Source organism: Cyprinus carpio, chromosome B19 (genome assembly GCF_018340385.1).
Source record: "Cyprinus carpio isolate SPL01 chromosome B19, ASM1834038v1, whole genome shotgun sequence".
NCBI classification, from domain to species: domain Eukaryota; kingdom Metazoa; phylum Chordata; class Actinopteri; order Cypriniformes; family Cyprinidae; genus Cyprinus; species Cyprinus carpio.
In genome coordinates, this window is record NC_056615.1 from 388,280 (window position 1) to 410,753 (window position 22,474).

Here is a 22,474-nt window from a genome sequence, read left to right on the forward strand (position 1 = left end):
GCATGAGCAACTTAAGCAGAGACAGAAGAAACAGAGGCAGTACTACGACACGATGGCCAAATACTTACCTGATCTGCAACCTGGAGAAGGAATAAGGATGCAAAAGGGAGATTCATGGAAGCCAGCTGTTGTTCTGGAAAAGCATGAACAGCCACATTCTTTTATAGTAAAGACTCCTGATGGAAAGCTGTCCAGACGAAATCGCAGACATTTAAGAAAAACAAGAGAAACAGACTCTTCAACATTTGAGAAAAGCGTTGACATGGATACTGATAGTCAGCAGTCGGTTGATGCATGACAGAGCAATGCACTTGACAGTAAGGACATTTCAAATGAAAGAAATGGTAATAAAAGCGTAGAGAAAGAGCAAGCTTACCGTACAAGGTCTGGAAGAATTGTAAAAATACCTGAAAAATACAAAGACTGAGAGTTAATACAATGCATGTGCATTGTTGGATGTGTAATAAGTTGAAATGGAATAGTTTATGAGTATAAATGCATTTGTGAAAATGTGTTGAATAATTTTGTGGTTATGCTGAAAGTTTGGTAAATGAAACTCAAATGTTGTGTTTAAAAGTTTGTGCAGAAGTTCTATGCATCAGTATAAAGGAATATACTTAAGAAGGGGGATGAAACATATTGTATATGTTATACATATATGAGGTTAGGCTAGTGGTCATCTGATATAATGACATCCAGAGTCATGTGTGTATGTTTTGTTACTGAAGTCAGTTGAATAAAGTTATGTGATGGCACAGGGGCTCGTGTTCATCTGTCTGTCTAAAGAACAGAACAATTCGCACTTCAAATGCGCCCTCCGGAGTCCATGCACTTAAGTTTGGGTCACAGCTTCAGACTTACATTCAAAGATCTTTTTTTTCGAACTGCAGGCACTGCAATGCAATCTCAATGAGTTCCGGGAGGGCTCGCCCTAACGTGCTTCCGTAATCATGCCTAACCATAACTTGTGCAAGGATTGGTGGGAACAGTGGCATCCAATAATATTTAAAAACTATTTTGAATTTTAACAACAAGAAAAAATGAAAAACTGCTTTAATATCTTATTAAAGCAGTTTTTTGCCATCGTCTTTGGGAAAAACATAGTACTTCTAGATGCAGACTGATGATTCTCCTGTGTTGCGTTTCTCTGATTACAGTGGCTGGGAACTCAATTACGACTGCACTCACTCTTGGAACACACAAGCCACGACAGCACGTAATATATTCCAGGTGCAGAACCAGATGAGTAACTTTTAATCCATCAGGCCATGTAAATTACAGACACAATCAACTTTTCGACACAAATAACGACAAATACGTCTGTTAATCATTTTTATGTCCTTGTCCTCGCCCGGACTAATATAACCGCCATCTTAGTTGGGGCAAATGTTAAACTATATACAGATAATAGGTCTTATGTTATATATGTCTTATGTTATAATATTTACAGTTCATCTCAGCGATTATAAATTCCCTTCAAGACATTTATTTTATTAAAAGAAAAAAAAATGGAATTGCCTTGTCACAAAGTGTCATTTAGTGATTACTTGTCTTTCAAATATCTTTCTTGTCTTTTGCTATTTATCATTATTTACAGGCCTCCAAAATACTCTCCAGCCTTTGTTGAAGACTTTACAGAACCGTTATCAACAATTTCAACAAAAGTTTAGTTATTTTGCCATTGATGGATTTTAATATTCACAGAAATCAGAAATTAAGACAAAAGAAATCATGTAACTGTTTTCAACATGTTTTATCTAACTCAACATGTGCATGTTACATTTACTTCGTTACATTTACTTGAGTAAATTTTTTGGGTAACTAATACTTTTGGAGTATATTTAAAGATGGGTACTTTTACTCTCACTTAGGTAATTTTTTTTGTGAAAAAACTGTACTTTTACTTCGTTACTGTGGGCCACGCTCCTCTCGTTAATTTATCTTAATGCAATACAAGTTATAAATGCTTCAGTTTATTCCAAACGCGCCGTCTACTTTTCTCTGGGCAATGAGCGATGCCCATTCACGAATGATTCATTCTTTTGAGTCAATTCTGTTCAAAGGCTTGATCAAAGCAGTTGGCTAACAAAGTGGTTTGTTTATTCGTTAATTTTTTTTGATTATTTGTTTTGTTGCCGGCGCGCTGGGTGTGTGTATGAGTTGGTTTAGTGTTGTGTTTGAAAGTTTAAGAACATCAAGAGCGTCGAAGACATGGCTTTGGATCTACAGTCAGTTAAAAGCAAATCTGCAAAGGATATTGTTTGCTAGCGATGAGGATCTTTATTAGATGAACACCGCGTGTGCTGTCTATGGTTCAACAGGTATAACTGAGGTTACATTCGATTACAGTACACGATACCACTATGACATCACCAGTTTGCTGTACTAAATACAATGTATAATTTTTACATTAAACAAGCTGTTACAGAGTACGAAATGAATACCTTCCAAACCCGCGTTAACTCTGTTCCAGGAGGAATGCCTTCGCCTAGACACAATTAAAATGGATATTTCCACGATATTTACGCTTGCAGATATATACATTTGTTTACATTTTGCAGAACAGACGGAAGAAGATCCATCAATGTGCATTTGGTTCGTTATGTTCAGATGTTCGGTAACTTAGCCGTGTGAGGAGTATTCACTCTTCTCCTTGTCAGGTTATTTATATATAATACATAATTAACATACTTTAAAATATAAATTCAGTGATGCAAATCAGAATTTTCATCAGCTGTTACTCCAGTTTTCAGAGTCATGATCCTTCAGAGATCATTCTAATATATTGATTTATTACCAGTGCTGGAAACAGTTTTGCTGCTAAATATTTTTTGGAACATGTGACAGTTTGTTTAGGATTCTTTGATGAATAGAACGTCATTCATTCAAGTCAAATCATTGATTGTAAATCAACATATTGGAATGATTTCTGAAGGATTATGTGACACTGAAGACTGACATGAAGGCTGATTAAAAAAAAAGAGATAATATATATATACACACACACACACACATTATATTACATACATTTTACCTATATATCTAAATAAAAATAGACAATAGATATTCAGTATATGAGCCAAAGTAACTAGTAACTAACTACTTTTTACTCTTACTCAAGTAACTATTCAGACTAGTACTTTTACTTGAGTAAATATTTCTAGAAGTATATTTACTTGAGTACAGTTTTTGGGTACTCTACCCACCTCTGATCACACACACCTGAACAAGCTAATCAAGGTCTGAAGGGTTACTAGAAATCTACAGGCAGGTGAGTTTTAATTAGGGTTGGAGCTGAACTCTGCAGCTCTCCAGGACCGGAGTTCACCACCCCTGACCTATAACATCTAAAAAGATGTGGATCTAGGCACAGCTACTCAGACCTTCTTCTCAAACCTTATAAACAGCAACTTAAACAGCACACACTCTTTTTGCTACTGTTGAGAGACTGACAAATTGAACTAATGAAATTGATAGCAACATTATGAAAGAAACAGGAACTCACTAAAGTGTTAATCAATAGTTTTGGTCCGTCGGCTGGAGGGAAAACCCATTGAACCAACTGACACGCGTCAGACACTGACATGAGCCCTTTCTCTAGCATGGCCCTTAAAAGCTTCATGCCAGATCATCCACCAATCCCACGCTGTACTGGTAGGCACAGAGAGAGGAGAAAAAGAGACAGAATACAGAAAACCATGGAAGACGGGAAGAAAACTACTTTGAAAAACACACATAGCAGGACATAACAAACCTCATTTTGTATTTTTACTTTTAGCCTTTATTTGGTCTTCCATTAAAATAATCAAACTCAAAGATTTTCTCTAACTTTTTATTTATGCAATAATTGCAACTAGATTAATCAGCATGGCTTTTATCCAGCTCTATTGTAAATGTCACTTTATATCTACTTAACTTCATAGAATGAACAAAGATTAAAGTAAAAACTGTCAAAATGATATATGTAATGTTTATGCATTAAAAACAAAAATCTACCACTACTACTAAGATATGTACATTGAATGTAGCTCATTATTAGCATTAAAACAGGACATCAATACAATAAACAACAAGGAGTAAAAAGCACATAAAATGTAGAACTGAGAAAACTGAAGTTTTTTTTTTTTTTTTTAACTAATACAGTAATGTTTATTTATTTATTTTTTTGCGCATTTCCAGATTATAATGCGTTGATATTTATTGTATTTATATCTATACAAGGATGGTAATGGTTTTGGAATAGTGAAGAAAAGTGTAATTTCTGAATGGTTTCTGTAATGCCACAGTGTCTGTGGTTCATCTGATGTCGGCAGGTCGGAGCTGTCGTTCTCCTTCAGCCAAAAAGATCTGCATTGCCCTGTACAACAGGTGAACCCCTAACTCCCGCTTTTTTCGCATGGGCCAAGTTGACACCACACCATAGTAGTCTCCTCTTTTCTGGTTTGTGAGCATCTTCAGCCCTATCAAAAGATCAACAGGTGAACAGACATTAGGATGGAAATTTGTGCTGCAAAGAACATTTAGAACTATCCCAGCAGCTCATCTGAGCATCTCTTTACCGATGGCATCCACCATACAGGCCTCACGTGTGTAGGCTTCCACAGCAATGACATTCTGGAAACAGTGCAGGGATATCACTCCGTGCCCAGCATTCCAGACCTGCAGGATGTGCTGCACTTTTGAGCAGAGTTTCTGGAGAAATAAAGAGAAAAATACCAGGATTACATTTATTATTTACATCATTATATTTAAGAAGCATGATCGACAGTGGTACTAAAAATGAAAGTGAGATGCAAGGATTTGATTCTTTAATCCACTACGTTTCAGGAAAATATGCAGTTCGTTGTTATTTAGAAGTGAAAATTTGCATTTCTATTCGCGTCGATTACCGTTTTCTTTTCTCTCTTGCGCCATTTTTCACGAGTTCATCAAACAATAGTGATCAACACATCAAACACTTCTCCTGCTATTGTTATTTGCACTGCTTGCCACATGTATAGTTTATCTATCTCTGTCGGCGACGAGGGATTCACATGTGATAAATGCAGGGAAATAGTTAGGCTGACAGAGAAGATTTCAGAATTAGAGACGCGCATCCAAACTTTAATTGAGGACAGTAAGAATGTGAGGGCTCTAGATACGGCTTTGGATGCGTCTAGCTCAGGGAGTCCTGTACATTGTTTCGGTTCCGGTAACAGGGCCTTTGCAGCAGCGCAACTGGGTGACTGTGAGGCGGCATAGTCGTGGGTCTAAACACCACTCTTCTGTTCCGATCAAAACATTAAACAGGTTCTCCCCACTCAGTGAAGCACCCACTGAGAAACCTGATGAAAGTGCTCTAGTTATTGGCGATTCTATTGTACGGAACGTGAAAATAGAGACACCAGCCACCATAGTCCAATGTTTACCGGGAGCCAGAGCGCCTGACATCTTAGCAAATTTAAAAGTGCTGGCTAATGCTAAACGTAAATACAGTAAGATTGTTATTCACGCCGGCGCTAATGATGCTCGACGATCGCCAGTCGGAGATCACTAAAAATAACATTAAAGAGGTGTGTGAACTTGCAAGCATGATGTCAGACACTGTAATATGCTCTGGTCCCCTCCCTGCTTACCGTGGTGATGAGATACATAGCAGACTGTCATCACTCAATGGCTGGATGTCTAAGTGGTGCCTGCAGAATAACATAGGTTTCATAGACAATTGGACAAGCTTTTGGGGCAGACCTGACCTGTTGAAAAGAGATGGTCTTCATCCCTCCTGGGGTGGTGCCGCTCTTCTTTCTAGAAATATGGCACATAGTCTTCGAGTTTGTACTTGACTAACTGGGGCCCAGGTCAGGAAGCAGAGAGACTGTCTAAACCGACCGTCTGCTAGCCGCCTCCAGTCACAGAAGTCAGTTAATTCACACCACATAGAGACTCTTTCACCTAGATATCACACTATAGAGACTGTGTCTGTTCCCCGGGCTAGAAAAATACAAAAAAACGTCCAAACCAATTTAAGAGCAACAATTTAATTGAGGTTCAACAAATAAAAAACAGATGCAATACGGATAAACAAATGATAAAGCTTGGCTTATCGAATATCAGGTCCCTTTCTACGAAAGCACTTTTTGTAAATAATATGATCACTGATCATAATCTAGATGCACTCTGTTTGACAGAAACATGGCTAAAACCTGATGATTACATTATTTTAAATGAGTCTACACCCCAAGATTACTGTTATAAACATGAGCCACATCCAAAAGGTAAAGGGGGAGGTGTTGCTTCAGTTTATAACAATGTTTTCAGGATTTCTCAGAGGGCAGGCTTCAAGTATAACTCGTTTGAAGTATTGGTGCTTAATATAACATTATCCAGAGAATCAAATGTTAATGTTAATGTTAATGTTTGTACTGACTACTGTATACAGGCCACCAGGGCACCATACAGACTTTATTAAAGAGTTTGCTGATTTTACATCCGAGTTAGTGCTGGCTACAGATAAAGTTTTAATTGTTGGTGATTTTAATATCCATGTTGATAATGAAAAAGATGCATTGGGATCAGCATTTATAGACATTCTGAACTCTATTGGGGTTAGACAACACGTCTCAGGACCTACTCATTGTCGAAATCATACTCTAGATTTAATACTGTCACATGGAATTGATGTTGATGGTGTTGAAATTATGCAGCCAAGCGATGATATCTCAGATCATTATTTAGTTTTGTGCAAACTTCATATAGCTAAAACTTTAAATTCTACCTTCTTGTTACAAGTATGGTAGAACCATCACTTCTACCACAAAAGACTGCTTTGTAAGTAATCTTCCTGATGTATCCCAATTCCTTAGCATATCCAAAACCTCAGAACAACTTGATGATGTAACAGAAACTATGGAGTAGGGCTGTGCGATTTGGGGAAAATATCTAATTGCGTTTTTTTTTGAACGATATTGCAATTTGATTTGCAATGTTCATTTTGCAAAGTCAAGCTTCAGCTTAATATAGTCAATAGTGTGCAGCACAGTATGGGTATTGTTACCCTGCTGTAAACAAAAAACAAAAATACAATAGATTCTATCAAAGAAATTCTTATGGTTTCCATTAAAACAATTACAAAATTCCATTTTGTAGTGTGTTTTGGGCATTATTCCAATAGGAATTACTGTTGTTCTATTGTTTCCCATCTGCCAGATTACATCCCACCGATAGAATCCATCATATACCAGTAGACACCATTATAGTTTACATTAAAGCCAATATAAATCCAATTATAACCCTTAAATCCATGAAATTTTCTATTGTGTTTTGGGAGGAGTTCTATTGTTTTTTTGTTTTGTTTTTTTCAGCAGGGAATATTGTAATGGTATTACTACTTTTACAGAATTTACTTAAAGCTGCAGTCCGTAAGTTTTGTCTCTTTGTCGCAATCTCTGTTTGAAAACATGCAATTGCAGCTGTGTGTGAAATTATCTTCCTTGCGTGGGTTGTGATCCGGCGCGGATCCAGCGCAGATGAATCTAATGTTTTGAGGAGCATGTGTGTGTGGCCGTCAGTCACCACACCGCTGTGGATATTTACTGTACTTCGCAATCACAGATCCTAGCCTAGGTCTTGGAATATATGACCCAAATAAGAATTTTCCCCACATATTGTCATCTGAACAAGTATCAAGTCTGCCACCTTTGTTCTGACCAACTGAGGAAAAAACATAAATCACGCTACTAATGGTGATTAAATCTAACGATTGATCATATCACATCAAACTATGCAAACTATTATTATTGTTATACTTTATTCTCAAATTGTTAATGTTAACAACATCAGCATTATGTGACTATGTGAATATAGTGTGTATTAGAGTGTAGATTTCAATTTCTGTACAGTCTAATCTCTAATTGTCATACAATTTTAATTTCATATTTAGAAATTCTTTTAACCCAAAAAGCAAATTATGCTCCCTATGGATTGGTTGTCTTTAGAATACAAATCTTGTGTAATCCCAGGCTATCAGTAATCAGAAGCACATTTAAAACTGGAATATAATTTAATTTCATTCACATGTGTTTCATAAACACAATCCTTTCTGGATTACAATCCACCAGCAAAATGATAAAATGAATTATTCCAGCTGCTGTGAGAAAAGGCTATAAACGATCCGTCACCTGCAGGATCCTCACACGTGATAGCCTCGTAGCCGGGACAACTTCTTTATGTTTACAGACGTGATGTAATAACGCAGCAGCATGCTCGAATTTCCCGCGAAAACCTACCCATACCACTCAAATGAGAAAACATTATTATAAGCTAACGGTTGTGTAACAGGCTAAAGTAAGGCGATAGTTTTGAACACTGGCTGGTTACGTACTTGCTCAAATATTGATTTCGGATCATTTTTAACCAAAAAAAGTTAAAAAGATTAGTTTATTTTGTGTAAATAAAGAACTGTATTTCTTTAGTCAATTATTAAAGTATTATTTGGGATTTTAAGAACTGGAAAATGTGCTGAATGTTTCATTTCATCCAAGTGAAATTATCAAAGCAGTCAGACTGAATTTACACTTGTTTTAAACGCAGAGCCAAGCACAAGTTGACACAGGTTGCGCATGTGCGTCAAGCCTCGTCCATATTGCCAGATACGTTTGTGAAGACTTGCGGTGCGGAGCCGTGCACGAGTATAACCAAGCATTACAAGACAGGCTTGTGTGTGTGCGGCTCCTTCATGAGAAGCATTCAGAGACACAGCTTGTGTGTGCGGTCTTCTGAATTGGGAATAGCATTATTAAATTCTTTGAAATTAGAATCTGTTGGGGAGATAAAATGTGCAAGATAACATTCATGTACTTATAAAACATCTAAGAATGTATCTTTTATTCTCCGGTAGTGAAAGAATAAAACCAATAAGGGAGCTCTTGATATGCATTGTGACTCAGCTCTTGCCAATTAATGTTACATTTTTTGCTTGGTGTCTGTCATTTCGAAGCCAAAGTAATCTCATATTACATACATTTTTCTTTAGTATTAATTTGCCTATCGTTCTGAACCTGTAGACGCCATAATCACACACTCTCTCCATCCTGCTTTCTGATTGGTTTTTTTGTATGTTTTTGTTTTTTATTTTTAATGGTGGGTGTTTACGCAGTTGGCTAGAGCAGTGCTGATTGGGGAGAGCGGAGGTGTGCTCACTCTATTGATTAGTAAGGCTGGCAGTCATGTATATGCTCTGTAACAGAGTAATATCATGTCCACATCGCAGGCTTTGCTATTAGCAAACCGCAACGTCGCAAAATTGCATTTCGATTGATCGCACAGCCCTACTATGGACTCTCTCTTTTATAGCATTTTAGATATGGTTGCTCCTTTACGCTTAAGGAAGGTTAAGGAAAACAGTCTGACGCCATGGTATAATGAGCACACTCGCACCCTAAAGAGAGCAGCCCGGAAAATGTAGCACAGCTGGAGGAAAACAAAACTAGGGCTGCAACTAACGATTATTTTGATAATCGATTAATCGGTCGATTATTTTTACGATTAATCGATGAATCGGTTTATGTACTTATATTTTTGTTTTGCCCATTTTTTCCCCAAGTAAATTATTAACAAAGGGTCTTTATCATTCAACATAGACTTTTTAGAGATTTTAAACCATTTTGAATTGTCATATCCTCATCAAAAACATACCTGGAGTTGTGTTTTATTATGTTAGTTATCCTTTGTCGAACTCTTCTGCAATCAAAACACTGACCCATACATACTCTAGCAAATTTCACAAGGAGATTTCAAATAATGTTTTCACCATGGCAGTCCTTAGGGCTCCTAAAGTAGCTTAGCATCCCGAACAAAGCTTATTAAGGAATCTTTCAGAACATATCACGAAGAATAAGAATAAAACAGAATTAAAATTGCAGTAAATTGCATTTTATTATTTTTTTCCTGTAAACACACAGCTTATACCTGGGAAACAGCTTTATAGCTTATGCTGTGAAACTGTAAACAATCCTTCGAATAAAGTGCCACTGGCATCAAACCTGAATGGAACTCACATTTTAAAGTAAAATTTAAAGTAAAATCCGTCAGAAGGTTGTCCAGAAAAAAAATTGGACACACACAAAAAACCAGCTGCGTGAAAAAAGAGCAGTGAATATTTAGAAAAAAGTGCATTTCAAATACATTTAAACATTAACCTCTCTCAGTCAGTCATAATTAGGCTGCAAGACTGAATTATGAACTGGTAAACGACAAAGCTTTAAATGTTAATTGTTAAAAAGCAATGTTATCAGCTTTTACGACTAAACATTTGCAAACAACATTGTACTGCAGAATCTGCACAAATAAAAGTCTTTGCACACTGTGATTTTCATCGGATTTAAATATGTAGTGGTCCTTATAACAGTGCAAAATTCAAAAATGTAATAAAGCGATAAAATGTTAACAAAACAGCTTATGCCTGAATTGACAGGAATTCGACTACCTGTGGGAAATGAGGCAGAACACTATTCACTCATTATTTGAGAAAAACTTTGCATTGCAGGGCAAAAAGGTCAACATGTCCAAATGTTCAGGGCTTAACAGTTAGGCTTGCTCTCTTTTTGCTCCCACACTTTGGATGACTTCGTCCGATTAGTTTTATCTTCCGCTTTTTTCTTTTTCTTTCTCGAGCTTACTCCACTGCCGCCTGCCTCACCCATCACGCTGAATGCAGCAGAGACGCTGTGCGGGAAGCACGTGACATAAAACGAGGCCAGCTATTGGCTAGTCGCTGCTTCTCCTGCTGTACTGGCTGAGTAAAACCTCCGGTGGCTCATTACTGCCACACTTTGGTCACCGCAGATTTAAAATATGCACGAAATGAGCCGCTTACGGCAAATAAAAATTATTTAGCAACGAATCGATTACTAAATTAGTTGACAACTATTTTAATAATCGATTTTAATCGATTAAATCGATTAGTTGTTTCAGCTCTAAACAAAACTAGAGGTATTTCGTATTGCTTGGAGGGAAAGTAACCTATCCTAGAGAAAAGCATTAAAAACTGATAGATCTGATTACTTTTGTCTCTTTCAGAAAAAAAACATAATCCCAGGTATTTATTCAATACAGTGGCTAAATTAATGAAAAATAAAGCATCAACAGGTGTTGACATTTCTCAACATCACAGCAGTAATAACTTTATGAACTACTGAAGTCATGCTATTAGAGATAAAATTGTAACCGTGCTGCCATCAGCTACAGTATCACATCAGACAGTGCACTATAGATCCCCTGAGGAACAGTTCCACTCATTCTCTACTATAGGAGAGGAAGAATTGTATAAACTTGTTAAATCATCTAAACCAACAACATGTATGTTAGACCCTATGCCATCTAAGCTCCTAAAAGAGGTGCTTCCAGAAGTCATAGATCCTCTTCTGACTATTATTAATTCCTCATTGTTATTAGGGTATGTCCCCAAAACCTTCAAACTGGCTGTTATTAAGTTGAAAATATCTGGGTTAAGCTTGGTTGGTCTTTTAGCAGGTCTCACAGCTTGACCAGTTAAGACCAGCCTGACCAGCTAAAAAGTTGCCAAAACCACTTTAAAACCAGCCTGGGAGACCAGCCAAAGCAGCCAATCAGCTTAGGCTGGTTTTAGCTTGTTTTTCAGTAGGGAGTTTAAGCTTTGCTATGGCAGTAGGCAGCTTAGAAACACCATAAGTCTCATTGTATAAAAGTTTTCAATTAAATTTTATGAGATTTATGCGAGTCTCTGAGATTTTAGGTGGTTTGATAGTCTGATTTATGAAAACCATAAGTCAGATCAGTTAGAAAAGATAGATCAAACTGAGTCTTGGTGGTTTGGTGTTTGTAGCTTGAAGGCTCAAGGAGGAGATAGGGTTTAAAGGGGTCATATGATGCTATTAAAAAGAACATTATTTTGTGTATTTATAGCGTATATATTATTGCTCTTTTGTTGATTTTAATCGCTTCCATTGTCCTCATTTGTAAGTCGCTTTGGATAAAAGCGTCCGCTAAATGACTAAATGTCAATGTGTATTTGGTGTAACGAAATGTGTTTATGTGGTTTAAGCTTCAAAAAACACATTATTTTCCATAGAAAGTGATTGTCATGTGTATCTTGTCAGTAAAGCCGGTTCTGTCATCAGCAGTAAATCATCATCACCTGCTTTCAGATGGAGCAGCATTTACTACACAGAGCCGTAGTTCACTGAGAATCTACACAATATCGCATTCATAATCGCAGGCGATACATCCCTGATAATGTCAGCTCATTTCAGTTTAACAATATATGGATATTACTGTAATAGGAATAATAATATAAAATTATTATCATCATATTAATTAGTTTGACTTCCAAATTTACCGGTGTGAGTGTAATTTAAAAACAAAGTGAAAAGTGACGTATGGTGACCCATACTCAGAATTGGTGATCTGCATTTAACCCATCCAAAGTGCACACACACAGCAGTGAACACACACCCGGAGCAGTGGGTAGCCATTTATGCTGCGGCGCCCGGGGAGCAGTTGGGGGTTCGGTGCCTAAACTCTCTAACCACTAGGCCACGACTTCCCCACTTTAGACTGAGACACATATCACAACTAAAAAGAGGACTGAATCCCATTTAAACTTCAAGTACAAGTCAATTCACCAGCTTTTCTTCTTTGTTTAGTTTGCAGTCTGAACCTGTGTTGGAGCTCTTAATTTTTAACTCTCAAAGTGTGATTAATGCGATAATTAGGGTTATGATTTAATTGAATAAATATGAGTGCTGCACATTTCAAAGTCAAAACACAGCTGTTTTTTATATCTATATATCTCTGAAGGGAACCGACTGTCTACAGAAAAGGTTCAATGTCATTTTTATTTCATCTTGCTTATGATGTCTCAAAGTAGCATTAATGAGCACGGTACTGCCTTGTATACAGCTGTTGCCCGGGAAACTACTACGTTATTGCTGTTTCAAAAGCGCCACCTGCTGGCAGAGAATTAATGTACATTTTCAATCAGCCTGTCTACTGTTTCTGTTCAGACCAATGCAAAAATCGCTGCATATTTTTATGAAGCAGTTGTAACTGTGAACCGGTGGATTGATAAGAACCTTTATGACTTATAAAAATCTTAAGATACAATTATATGTTTTAAATTGACATAATATAATAATTACTGATTTATTATTGACTCCTGTTGTACACTAAGCTTGCCACGGTATGCCGGTTTATGAGGACAAATACCGCAATGATTAACTGCGAGCCGGTTGAAAATCGATTCAGATATATGACGATTCAAATCGGTGGAGATGCTGAACAAATCATGATTCAGTTAGGGGCAGGAGTTTATATGAATGTATGTCTGAGGGGAAAGTCTTTAGAAGAATTTAGATGGTGTTTTTTCTTTCATTTTTGCCTCTATAATGCATATTTACAGCGGCAACCAAGGAAACACTTTAAGCGCCACCTGCTGCAGTGTTCATAAGTTCTTTGTTTACAGCGGTAACCAAGGAAACGCTTTAAGCGCCACCTGCTGCGGTGTTCATAAGTGCTTTGTTTACAGCGGTAACCACGGAAACGCATTAAGCGCCACCTGCTGTAGTGTTCATGAGTGCTTTGTTTACAGCGGTAACCGAGGAAACGCTTTAAGCGCCACCTGCTGCAGTGTTCATGAGTGCTTTGTTTACAGCGGTAACCAAGGAAACGCTTTAAGCTCCACCTGCTGCGGTGTTCATAAGTGCTTTGTTTACAGCGGTAACCAAGGGAACGCTTTAAGCTCCACCTGCTGCGGTGTTCATAAGTGCTTTGTTTACAGCGTTAACCAAGGAAACGCTTTAAGCTCCACCTGCTGCGGTGTTCATAAGTGCTTTGTTTACAGCGGTAACCAAGGGAACGCTTTAAGCTCCACCTGCTGCGGTGTTCATAAGTGCTTTGTTTACAGCGGTAACCAAGGAAACGCTTTAAGCTCCACCTGCTGCAGTGTTCATAAGTGCTTTGTTTACAGCGGTAACCAAGGGAACGCTTTAAGCTCCACCTGCTGCAGTGTTCATAAGTGCTTTGTTTACAGCGGTAACCAAGGGAACGCTTTAAGCTCCACCTGCTGCGGTGTTCATAAGTGCTTTGTTTACAGCGGTAACCAAGGAAACGCATTAAGCTCCACCTGCTGCGGTGTTCATAAGTGCTTTGTTTACAGCGGTAACCAAGGGAACGCTTTAAGCTCCACCTGCTGCAGTGTTCATAAGTGCTTTGTTTACAGCGGTAACCAAGGAAACGCTTTAAGCTCCGCCTGCTGCAGTGTTCATAAGTGCTTTGTTTACAGCGGTAACCAAGGGAACGCTTTAAGCTCCACCTGCTGCAGTGTTCATAAGTGCTTTGTTTACAGCGGTAACCAAGGGAACGCTTTAAGCTCCACCTGCTGCAGTGTTCATAAGTGCTTTGTTTACAGCGGTAACCAAGGGAACGCTTTAAGCTCCACCTGCTGCAGTGTTCATAAGTTCTTTGTTTACAGCGGTAACCAAGAGAACGCTTTAAGCTCCACCTGCTGCAGTGTTCATAAGTGCTTTGTTTACAGCGGTAACCAAGGGAACGCTTTAAGCTCCACCTGCTGCAGTGTTCATAAGTGCTTTGTTTACAGCGGTAACCAAGGAAACGCTTTAAGCTCCACCTGCTGCGGTGTTCATAAGTGCTTTGTTTACAGCGGTAACCAAGGAAACGCTTTAAGCTCCTTTAAGAAATTATAAAATTTTATTTATATTAAAACCTGCTCATGTTGCCTGTATGCAGCATCTTTGTTTGGATCATGATTAAAATGCAATTTACATTCTATTTAAATTTTGTCAATTAGCAGACACTTTTATCCAAAGCAACTTATAGATGAGGACAATAGAAGCAATCAAAACCAACAAAAGAGCAATGATATACAAGTGCTATATTAGTATATTATTATAGTTATATTTCAAACTCACAAAGAAATGTACAGCATTTTGTCCAAGCAATAATAAAAGGACACATTTAATTGATAATTTGTCTTAAATATCATTTAGTTCAATAAAATAAATAAATCGTGAATTGAGTCAAATCGTAAAATCAAAATCGTGACTAGAATCGAATCGTGAGTTGAGTGAATCATTACATCCCTAACCGATATGAAGTTTTCAGTTAAACTTGACGACATCAGCTGGTATTTGATTATGTAGTATTTGCACTTTGTTCATTTGTGTTTTATGGGATTTCTGCAATTTTTGAATGTGCTTGGGGTTTTTTTTTTGTTTTTGTTTTTAGAACGAGAGACACAGTTTTTTTTTTTATTTGCACCGTTGGACTAATGACAATAAAGGTATTCATTCATTCATGCTTTTCTTGCTTCTCATATGTACATGTACTAATGGCTTCCGGCTTTGCTAGTGTTCAGACGCACTTGTTTACTTCTCCGTGCTTTGCTCTCTGTTTATGCACTTTCCTCCAATTTTTCTAAGATTTAAACTCCAGCAGATCAGCACAGTGCTCAAACACATTTTTGGCAGAAACACTAAAACTAAAAACTGTTCGGGACTGGAATATTACATAATATTCTACTGCTAGCAGCTTGCATTCTGAAGATGGGAAAACACAGCTGCCTACATTCAAACAGACGAGAAAGAAGAAGCCTCTTGTGGAATCTATTCTAGGGCTGCTCGATTATGGCAAAAATCATAATCACAATTATTTTGGTCAATATTGTAATCACGATTATTTAACACTATTATGTGGGGGCCATATGACCAAAACTTTTTTGAGTGATTTATTTAAAGATTGTGATACATATCAAATATGTATTTCCTGTAAATAAGGTTGCTACAATCATTATATCTGCACTGTTTACTTCACTGGTTTGCACTCTATCTGCCATGTGCTGCTTTACTTATATTTCTTTTTACATGACCTATTTGTATAGTTGTACTTTATATTTTATTATCTGTATTTAATGTTCTACTGTTAGTGTTATCTGTATGCACCAAAGGTCTGAGAGTAACGCAATTTTAATTCTCTGTATGTATGTACTGCAGAAATTAATAATCAAATGTAAAATAAAACATAGCCCGCTGTCACTTTAAGAGCCGCACGGATCCAAATCACTGTTACACGCGTATTTTCATTCTCAACTCTTTACATTCATTTATTACATGACCGACGAAAGTATACATGAATAATCACCAAGCGCAGCATTTTTGCATGTACTTGAGCGATTAGGTGTGCACCTTGAGCTAAAAGATGACTTTAAATGTCCGTGTTCTGTTCTGTCTCTGAGCGCATCTCTTCCTGAGGAGCAGCGCAAGTTCTCTTTCACGCTTTTAAAAACATGAATAAATATACTTTGATAATTCAAGCACGTCCCATTTTGCAAATGTCATGTTACATGATTTTACTGATTTGCACGGGAAACTGGGCCTTTATGGAGGAACGAAAGCGCAGCGCTGCAAAAGGGGGCGGAATGGGGCACAATAATCATTTTATCTCGATTATTGGATTTTCATAATCGTTGGAGGCCAAGATCGAAATCGAATCGTTTTTTTCGATTAATTGCACAGCTCTAATCTATTCGCTGCATTAACCGCCATAAACTTCTACAAAGGATTGCGGTTCTTGACACTAAGTATCAAAGAATCAAACATTTATAACAAACATAATTCACAATATTATTGTTCTGATGAATAAAGTACAACAAAGGATGAATTTCAAACTTTGGAATAGTAGGGTAGATCTTAAAAAAAAAAAAAAAAAAAATGCAAATCCCTCTAATATCAAAAAGAACAATCAAATAAAAACACATCTTACCTTGGAGGTCTTATCTCCTTTGAAATATTCCAGAGCTTCATAGAGGTGACTGTAAGGTCTGGAACGCTTGCCCTTTCCAACATAGAAAACCGCACTGAGGAACGTCTGAAAACATTCTTTAGGGTTCATGGACTGACTTCGATACGGTAGATTCTTCGTCACTCTATAAAGCAGCAGCAGGGAAATAAGTGTTAGTAAACAATAAAAAGAAACAGGCATTGTCCAAACGAAGGCAACACAACGTGAGAGAAACTATATACCGTGGGTCAAGCAGCAGATAGTTAAAGCTGGATTTAATGAAACCCTCACGCCATCTCTTATTCTGATCTGGCTTATCAAACTGCTCACACACAGCCAGCTCATCTGCTTGACAATTAGGAAGTACGAATCTGTGAAGCACATTTTCCAGTTCTGGGCTGTAACCTGCAACTGAGAAAGAAATAATTGCTCTTTAAACAGAAAGAAGCATGACATTTGTATGCTATCACTGATCTTCTACTCTTTTATTACAGAGGAACCTTTCAATCAGTAGTCATCATCAAAGATGATACAAAATGTTAGGCCCATTTGACATTAATTTTCATGATAAAAAGTTAATGTTCATGTTTTAAACGAGAATGGCAACTAGTCACTGACTTTTGAGGGCCAGTTATATAACTACACATTTGTAACAAGGCATGCTGGGGGCCTCCACATGAAAGCTAATGGACCACATGAGTACCTTGGCTTTATGTAATTCAGTAATGCTTTCTGCTTTGGCATACATACCACTGGGGCTCACTGCGACTGCTTTCTGGCTGTGTGGCGCATTCTGAAGGGATCTCTTCAACTTCTGTACGTACAGTGGGCGGGTTTGACTGTTTATGGGTCCTGGATATTCTCCCATTTCAATTAACTTGTTTCTGAGGTCCTTGTCAGTTAGGCCACAGACTCCAACATCACTCTCCTGTTTGGGACGACAGCTGTCTGTGCTGCGGTCTGGACTTGTAGCCCCGAGCTGAAGGGAGCGCCAATCATACAGCAGTGTGTCGTCAGAGCTACTGGTGCTTACGCTAGAGCTGAAGGAGGTGCTGGCCGTTGGGGGAACATGGGTCTCGATGAGCTCGTGGCCCTCTTCAGTGTCAGTATAAAGGTATTCCACAGGTTCATCTGTATCAGTAGTTAAGGGCTGTCCAGCAGGTGTGCAAGAAAGGTTAGCCGGTGCCTGTCGCGAGCGGCCCGACAGTCGGCTCATGCTATACCGAGGAGTACAGCCAGAGCGCCCTGGATTAGCACCCGGATTCCTCTGTGCTTTTGGGGATTCATACATCAGACTGGAGGCAGATTCTGAGTTATCCACCTGAAACGGCAAAGACCCTTGAGAGGCAAGTCCACGCACAACACTGGACTCTTTGTCTCCTACAGCTGTAGGGATGAACTGTGGCATTCCTGTTGAGGTTTTCTTCACTTCTTGTATACCAGTCAAGTGATCAAGAGTGGTTACCTTATTACCAGCCTCACTGACACTCGTTTCCAACCGTGATTCAACACTACTTCCAGAAAGTAACACCGTGTCAGCCATGCTGTCAGATAAGATTAGTGTGTCAGCCTGGCTTTGACCATCTGAGCTTACAGATAACTTGAGAGAGCTCAACTGTGAGTCAACATCTTCCATTTTGTCCTCATCAAAACTGTGCTTTGACGTAGCGTAAGGCGACTTAACTGTGTTGCGGCGCATACGGGTAGCGGTGGGCAGCGTCTGTTCAAAGAGGCAAGAGCTGGCTTGAAAGGAAGCCAATTTTTGGCTCATTCTCTCGGAATGACGACTCAGTCTGGACCTTGTTCTCCCAGTGACAAATGGACTTGGAACACAATCAGTTTCAGTACTGGTCATCTCAACCTTACCAGCATCTCGGCCACTCGCGGATAAACTTGATTGATCAATATGACCCCTGACTACTTCTTTTAGCTGTCTGTTTCCATCATCAACAGAAGTTAGACTTTGATTTCTAGCACTGAAGCCACACTGCTCCAGAGTCAGATCTGATTTGTGGGCACAGGGTTTGGTCACAGGTGGACTTCCCCTGTTTTCAGCGCTGGGGCTCTGGTACGGGTCACTGCCACAGCTGTTGTACTCGCTGGATCCACTGCTGATGTGGGGCTGAATGACGCTCTTAAACTCATCATCATCATCTTCATCATCATCATCCAGTGGTACAGGCCCCACAACAGTCTTATCAAACTCATCTTCCACCGTGTCGACTTCTTTGGAAAAAATGAACACATCGTCAGGACACGTGACGTCGATTCCCTGATTCTGTAACACTGTCGCCATACGCTTAGTGTCTAGGAAATCCGCATATTGAGAAAGATCCGATGTAAGATCACCAGACTGATCGAGAAAGAGCTGCTGATGATCATCTGGGCTGATGACAGGTAAATAATCAGTACTTCCCTTGAAGGTGACACTCTTCCGTTGAGACGAAACAGGGATATTGTGAGAAACATCACAGTCACTATCTGCGGCTTGATGCTGATGTGTCGACACCACCACTGGATTGCTCTTATTGTCCACAGCAGAGAGACACGTACTAGACAGTATCTGTAATTCCTTACACATTTCGTCCTTGTTCCAAACATGAGAATCGTGTGACTGGAGGTCTGACATCTCTGAGAGCCAGAAGGCCTGAGGTCTTCCGCTGACTCTGCTAGTGCTGCTGAAAGAGGACAGACGTGTGCTGCTCAGTGGTTCTGCTCCAGGGGGAATAAGCACTGAAGTTTCTGGACTGAACGAACTGTCACTCATGGACTGTCCAGACAGGATTGCTAGAAAGAAGACAGTATATACGGTAGTATAATAAGCTCTCCTTCCACAAATGATAGATAAAACACTGTATTATCTTTGACTTTCACTGCACACTTCTGTTAGAGCGTGAGGCCTGATAATTAACCCAAATAACAACAACAAAAATTCTTACAATACTGGAATTTGGGCAGGTCTTGCTCCTCTTTGGATGTATGGGATTCATACTCTTGAAGAAGACTAGCACATCTACTGTTCTCCTCCTGCTCCGCCAGATCAGATGGCTTATTCCCATCCTGGAAATAAAGCAGTTAACACTTACATTTGTAGTGTTCCCAACTTGATATAAAACACAGCCTAAATACAGATCACTACAGCAGGTCAGTACTGGAGATGGGAATGCACTGAGTGTTTTACTTGATCTGTGAGGTTTGGGTTTCCGCCGTTCCTTAAGAGTAATCTGAGATTCTGAAAACAGCCCCAAGATGCAGCGATATGTAACGGAGTCAGATCGTCAGTAGTCCTGAAACAACAACCACCAAGACAATAAAACAGCAGGGCAACAGAGAAACACTTTCAACGACTTTTCAAAGCACTATTCTTTTGGTTTTCAAGGACTACAATCAGAGATCTCGCTTACCAAATATTAGAGATATTACCTTTCAGATTCTGATAAATAAGCAATAAATTAACCAAATTGTACAAATATAGTGCAGCACATGCAAAGCATGCACCAACTGTGGCGACTTTAAATCTGAAAGGATACTACGGCAAAGTTATTCAAGCTGATTTTATTTCTTCATGATTATATGATTGACCTGAAGAATGAAAGCTGTATCATACACATGGAAAATTATGAGCCATATCATTTGACTACTTTTGACCTGTTGAACAAAAACACCCCACTATGCCATTATAAAGCTCGGAAGAGCAAGGACCATTTTAATATAACCCCGACTGGATTCGTCATAAAGAAGAAAGTCATACACGTGCCTTGAGGGTGAGTAAAACATGGACTAATTTTCATTTTTGAGGGAACTAACCCTTTAACCCTGACGACGCACAAGGAAATCCCTAATATGGACAAAGGTATGTAGTTATTGCTGTAGCTAGAGAAATTTAAACTGATGAAACTTGAAGACAATAAACATAAGATTGTGACAATATATGGTTTATCTGTGTTCTTCAAGCAATTTTGGGTATGTTTTTGTGTTCTTACGGGTTTGGAACGACATGAAGGTGAGTAATTAATGACATCATTTACATTTCTGGTGAACTAACCCTTTAACAGAGGCCTGAGACACAAAGAGGAGAAAATACTGTAGCAGGCAAAGCAAACTCTGAAAAACATTGGAAGAAACTCTTAAATACTGACCTGTGGGATTATCTGAATCTCTGAGAGGAACTAGCTGTCTCCAGAAAAGTTTAGATGGTATTTTCATCTGGTCTCTGTATAATGCATATTACTGTGGTATTGATAAGCGCAGCGCCATCTGCTGTCAGAGAGTGAATCTGCGTCTCGTTCAGCCCGCCTGCTGCTTCGGTTTACTTCAGGCAGGTTTTATGTAGCATCATTTCACAAAGCTAAGGTCAGACCATTCTGGTTTTGTGTCAAATTTTGAAATTATACAATCTAATTTACATCAAAAACTGCTCATGCTACATGTAACACGTTTGGATTGTGATTAAATGCAGTGGTTCTGCAACTGTTCCATGCATTCTGAGTCATGTAAGGGCACAAACCGTGAAACCCGATACAGATCTTTGATCAAATCACCCAGCACTATCAATATCCGGGTGTCACACTAACCATCAAAGCCTATACACAGATGCAGACTCCTCACCCTTTTTTTAAAAATCAAAATAGATCACCTGTGAGATCTGATCTGATCCAATGAGAAAGAGCTTTTAGTGAGATCTTACAAGGGTAAATAAAGAACTTGCTTCAATAAGTTTTGTGTAGTATTTTCTTTACTCTTTACTTCAAAAACTGTCTAAAAAGGGTAATATTTCATGTATTTGAGGTCTGAGATGTGGGAACGGTAAAGAGACGGAAAACATTTTGCATTTTAGGTCAGCATTGTCTTCTAATCAGCCGATATTACTAGCGCTCTACCATTAAAGACAGCTGAAAACATCTAATTGTGATTTTTTTTTGGTACAAATCGTAATTGCAAGCATTAAATCATCACTTCATCTTTTATAACATGGGACTTTGACCAAATATATTCAATCTTGATTTCTGTAAAATGTTGCAATAACTTTTTGTGTGTGTGTGTGTGAAAAATGACAGTTTTGGACATATGTTAATTAAAAAAATGATTGTTTTCAATGTTCTCAACCTTTTTTTTTAACCCCTTACCTGTGTCCATCTCAGTCTATGTATAGTCAGAATGTTATATTTAAAATATGGTAACACTGGTGTATGCTATGCAGAAGTGATTCTCTTCAGAAAAACAATTTACAATAAACCATACATTTCTCATATTTCAACAGGGCATCTTCAATTCATAATATTAATTTTCTATTCTTAAATACCAAAACTTCCACACAGAAAGGGCAGATCCCTCGAGCGCAGCTGATGATGATTGAGTGATCTAGAATATTCTGATATCCAATGAACAAGTTTCCTTCAATTCCGCCGTCCTCGTTTTCTCCCCTCGCATCCTAAGAGGGTGGAGCGGAGGAGTATATATATATTTATTTAATGCCATGTCAGCATCTAAGCCTATTTTCATGGCTAAAACAATTAAAAAATATAAGTATAACAAATACAATAAAAACCAGCAAACAAACCACCACCAGTTATACTGGGTGGAGCGGAGACATGAGGAAAGACATGAGAAATGAAAAAGAAAAGAAAAGAAATGAGCAGCACCTGAGATCACGTGACCCTTCGAC

The 22,474-nt window shown here is 38.5% G+C and overlaps 1 protein-coding gene across 2 annotated transcripts in view; it reads right to left on the minus strand.

Moving 5' to 3' along the window:
• Positions 1 to 3,763: 3,763 nt before the first annotated feature.
• Positions 3,764 to 22,474, minus strand: part of ankle1 (ankyrin repeat and LEM domain containing 1) — a 21,752-nt gene continuing 3,041 nt past the window's right edge. Inside the window, exons 3-10 of one of the 2 annotated variants that reach the window (XM_042745115.1) lie at positions 19,991 to 20,096; positions 19,749 to 19,869; positions 17,560 to 19,596; positions 17,052 to 17,220; positions 16,792 to 16,954; positions 5,733 to 5,784; positions 4,560 to 4,692; positions 4,319 to 4,460 (exon numbers count right to left, since the gene is read on the minus strand). In XM_042745115.1, the coding sequence (XP_042601049.1) occupies positions 4,583 to 4,692; positions 5,733 to 5,784; positions 16,792 to 16,954; positions 17,052 to 17,220; positions 17,560 to 19,596; positions 19,749 to 19,869; positions 19,991 to 20,096 (2,758 nt within the window). In that variant the 3' untranslated portion in view covers positions 4,319 to 4,460; positions 4,560 to 4,582. Of the gene's footprint in view, positions 4,461 to 4,559; positions 4,693 to 5,732; positions 5,785 to 16,791; positions 16,955 to 17,051; positions 17,221 to 17,559; positions 19,597 to 19,748; positions 19,870 to 19,990; positions 20,097 to 22,474 lie in introns of both variants that reach the window. The other variant, XM_042745114.1, reaches the window with a different exon arrangement.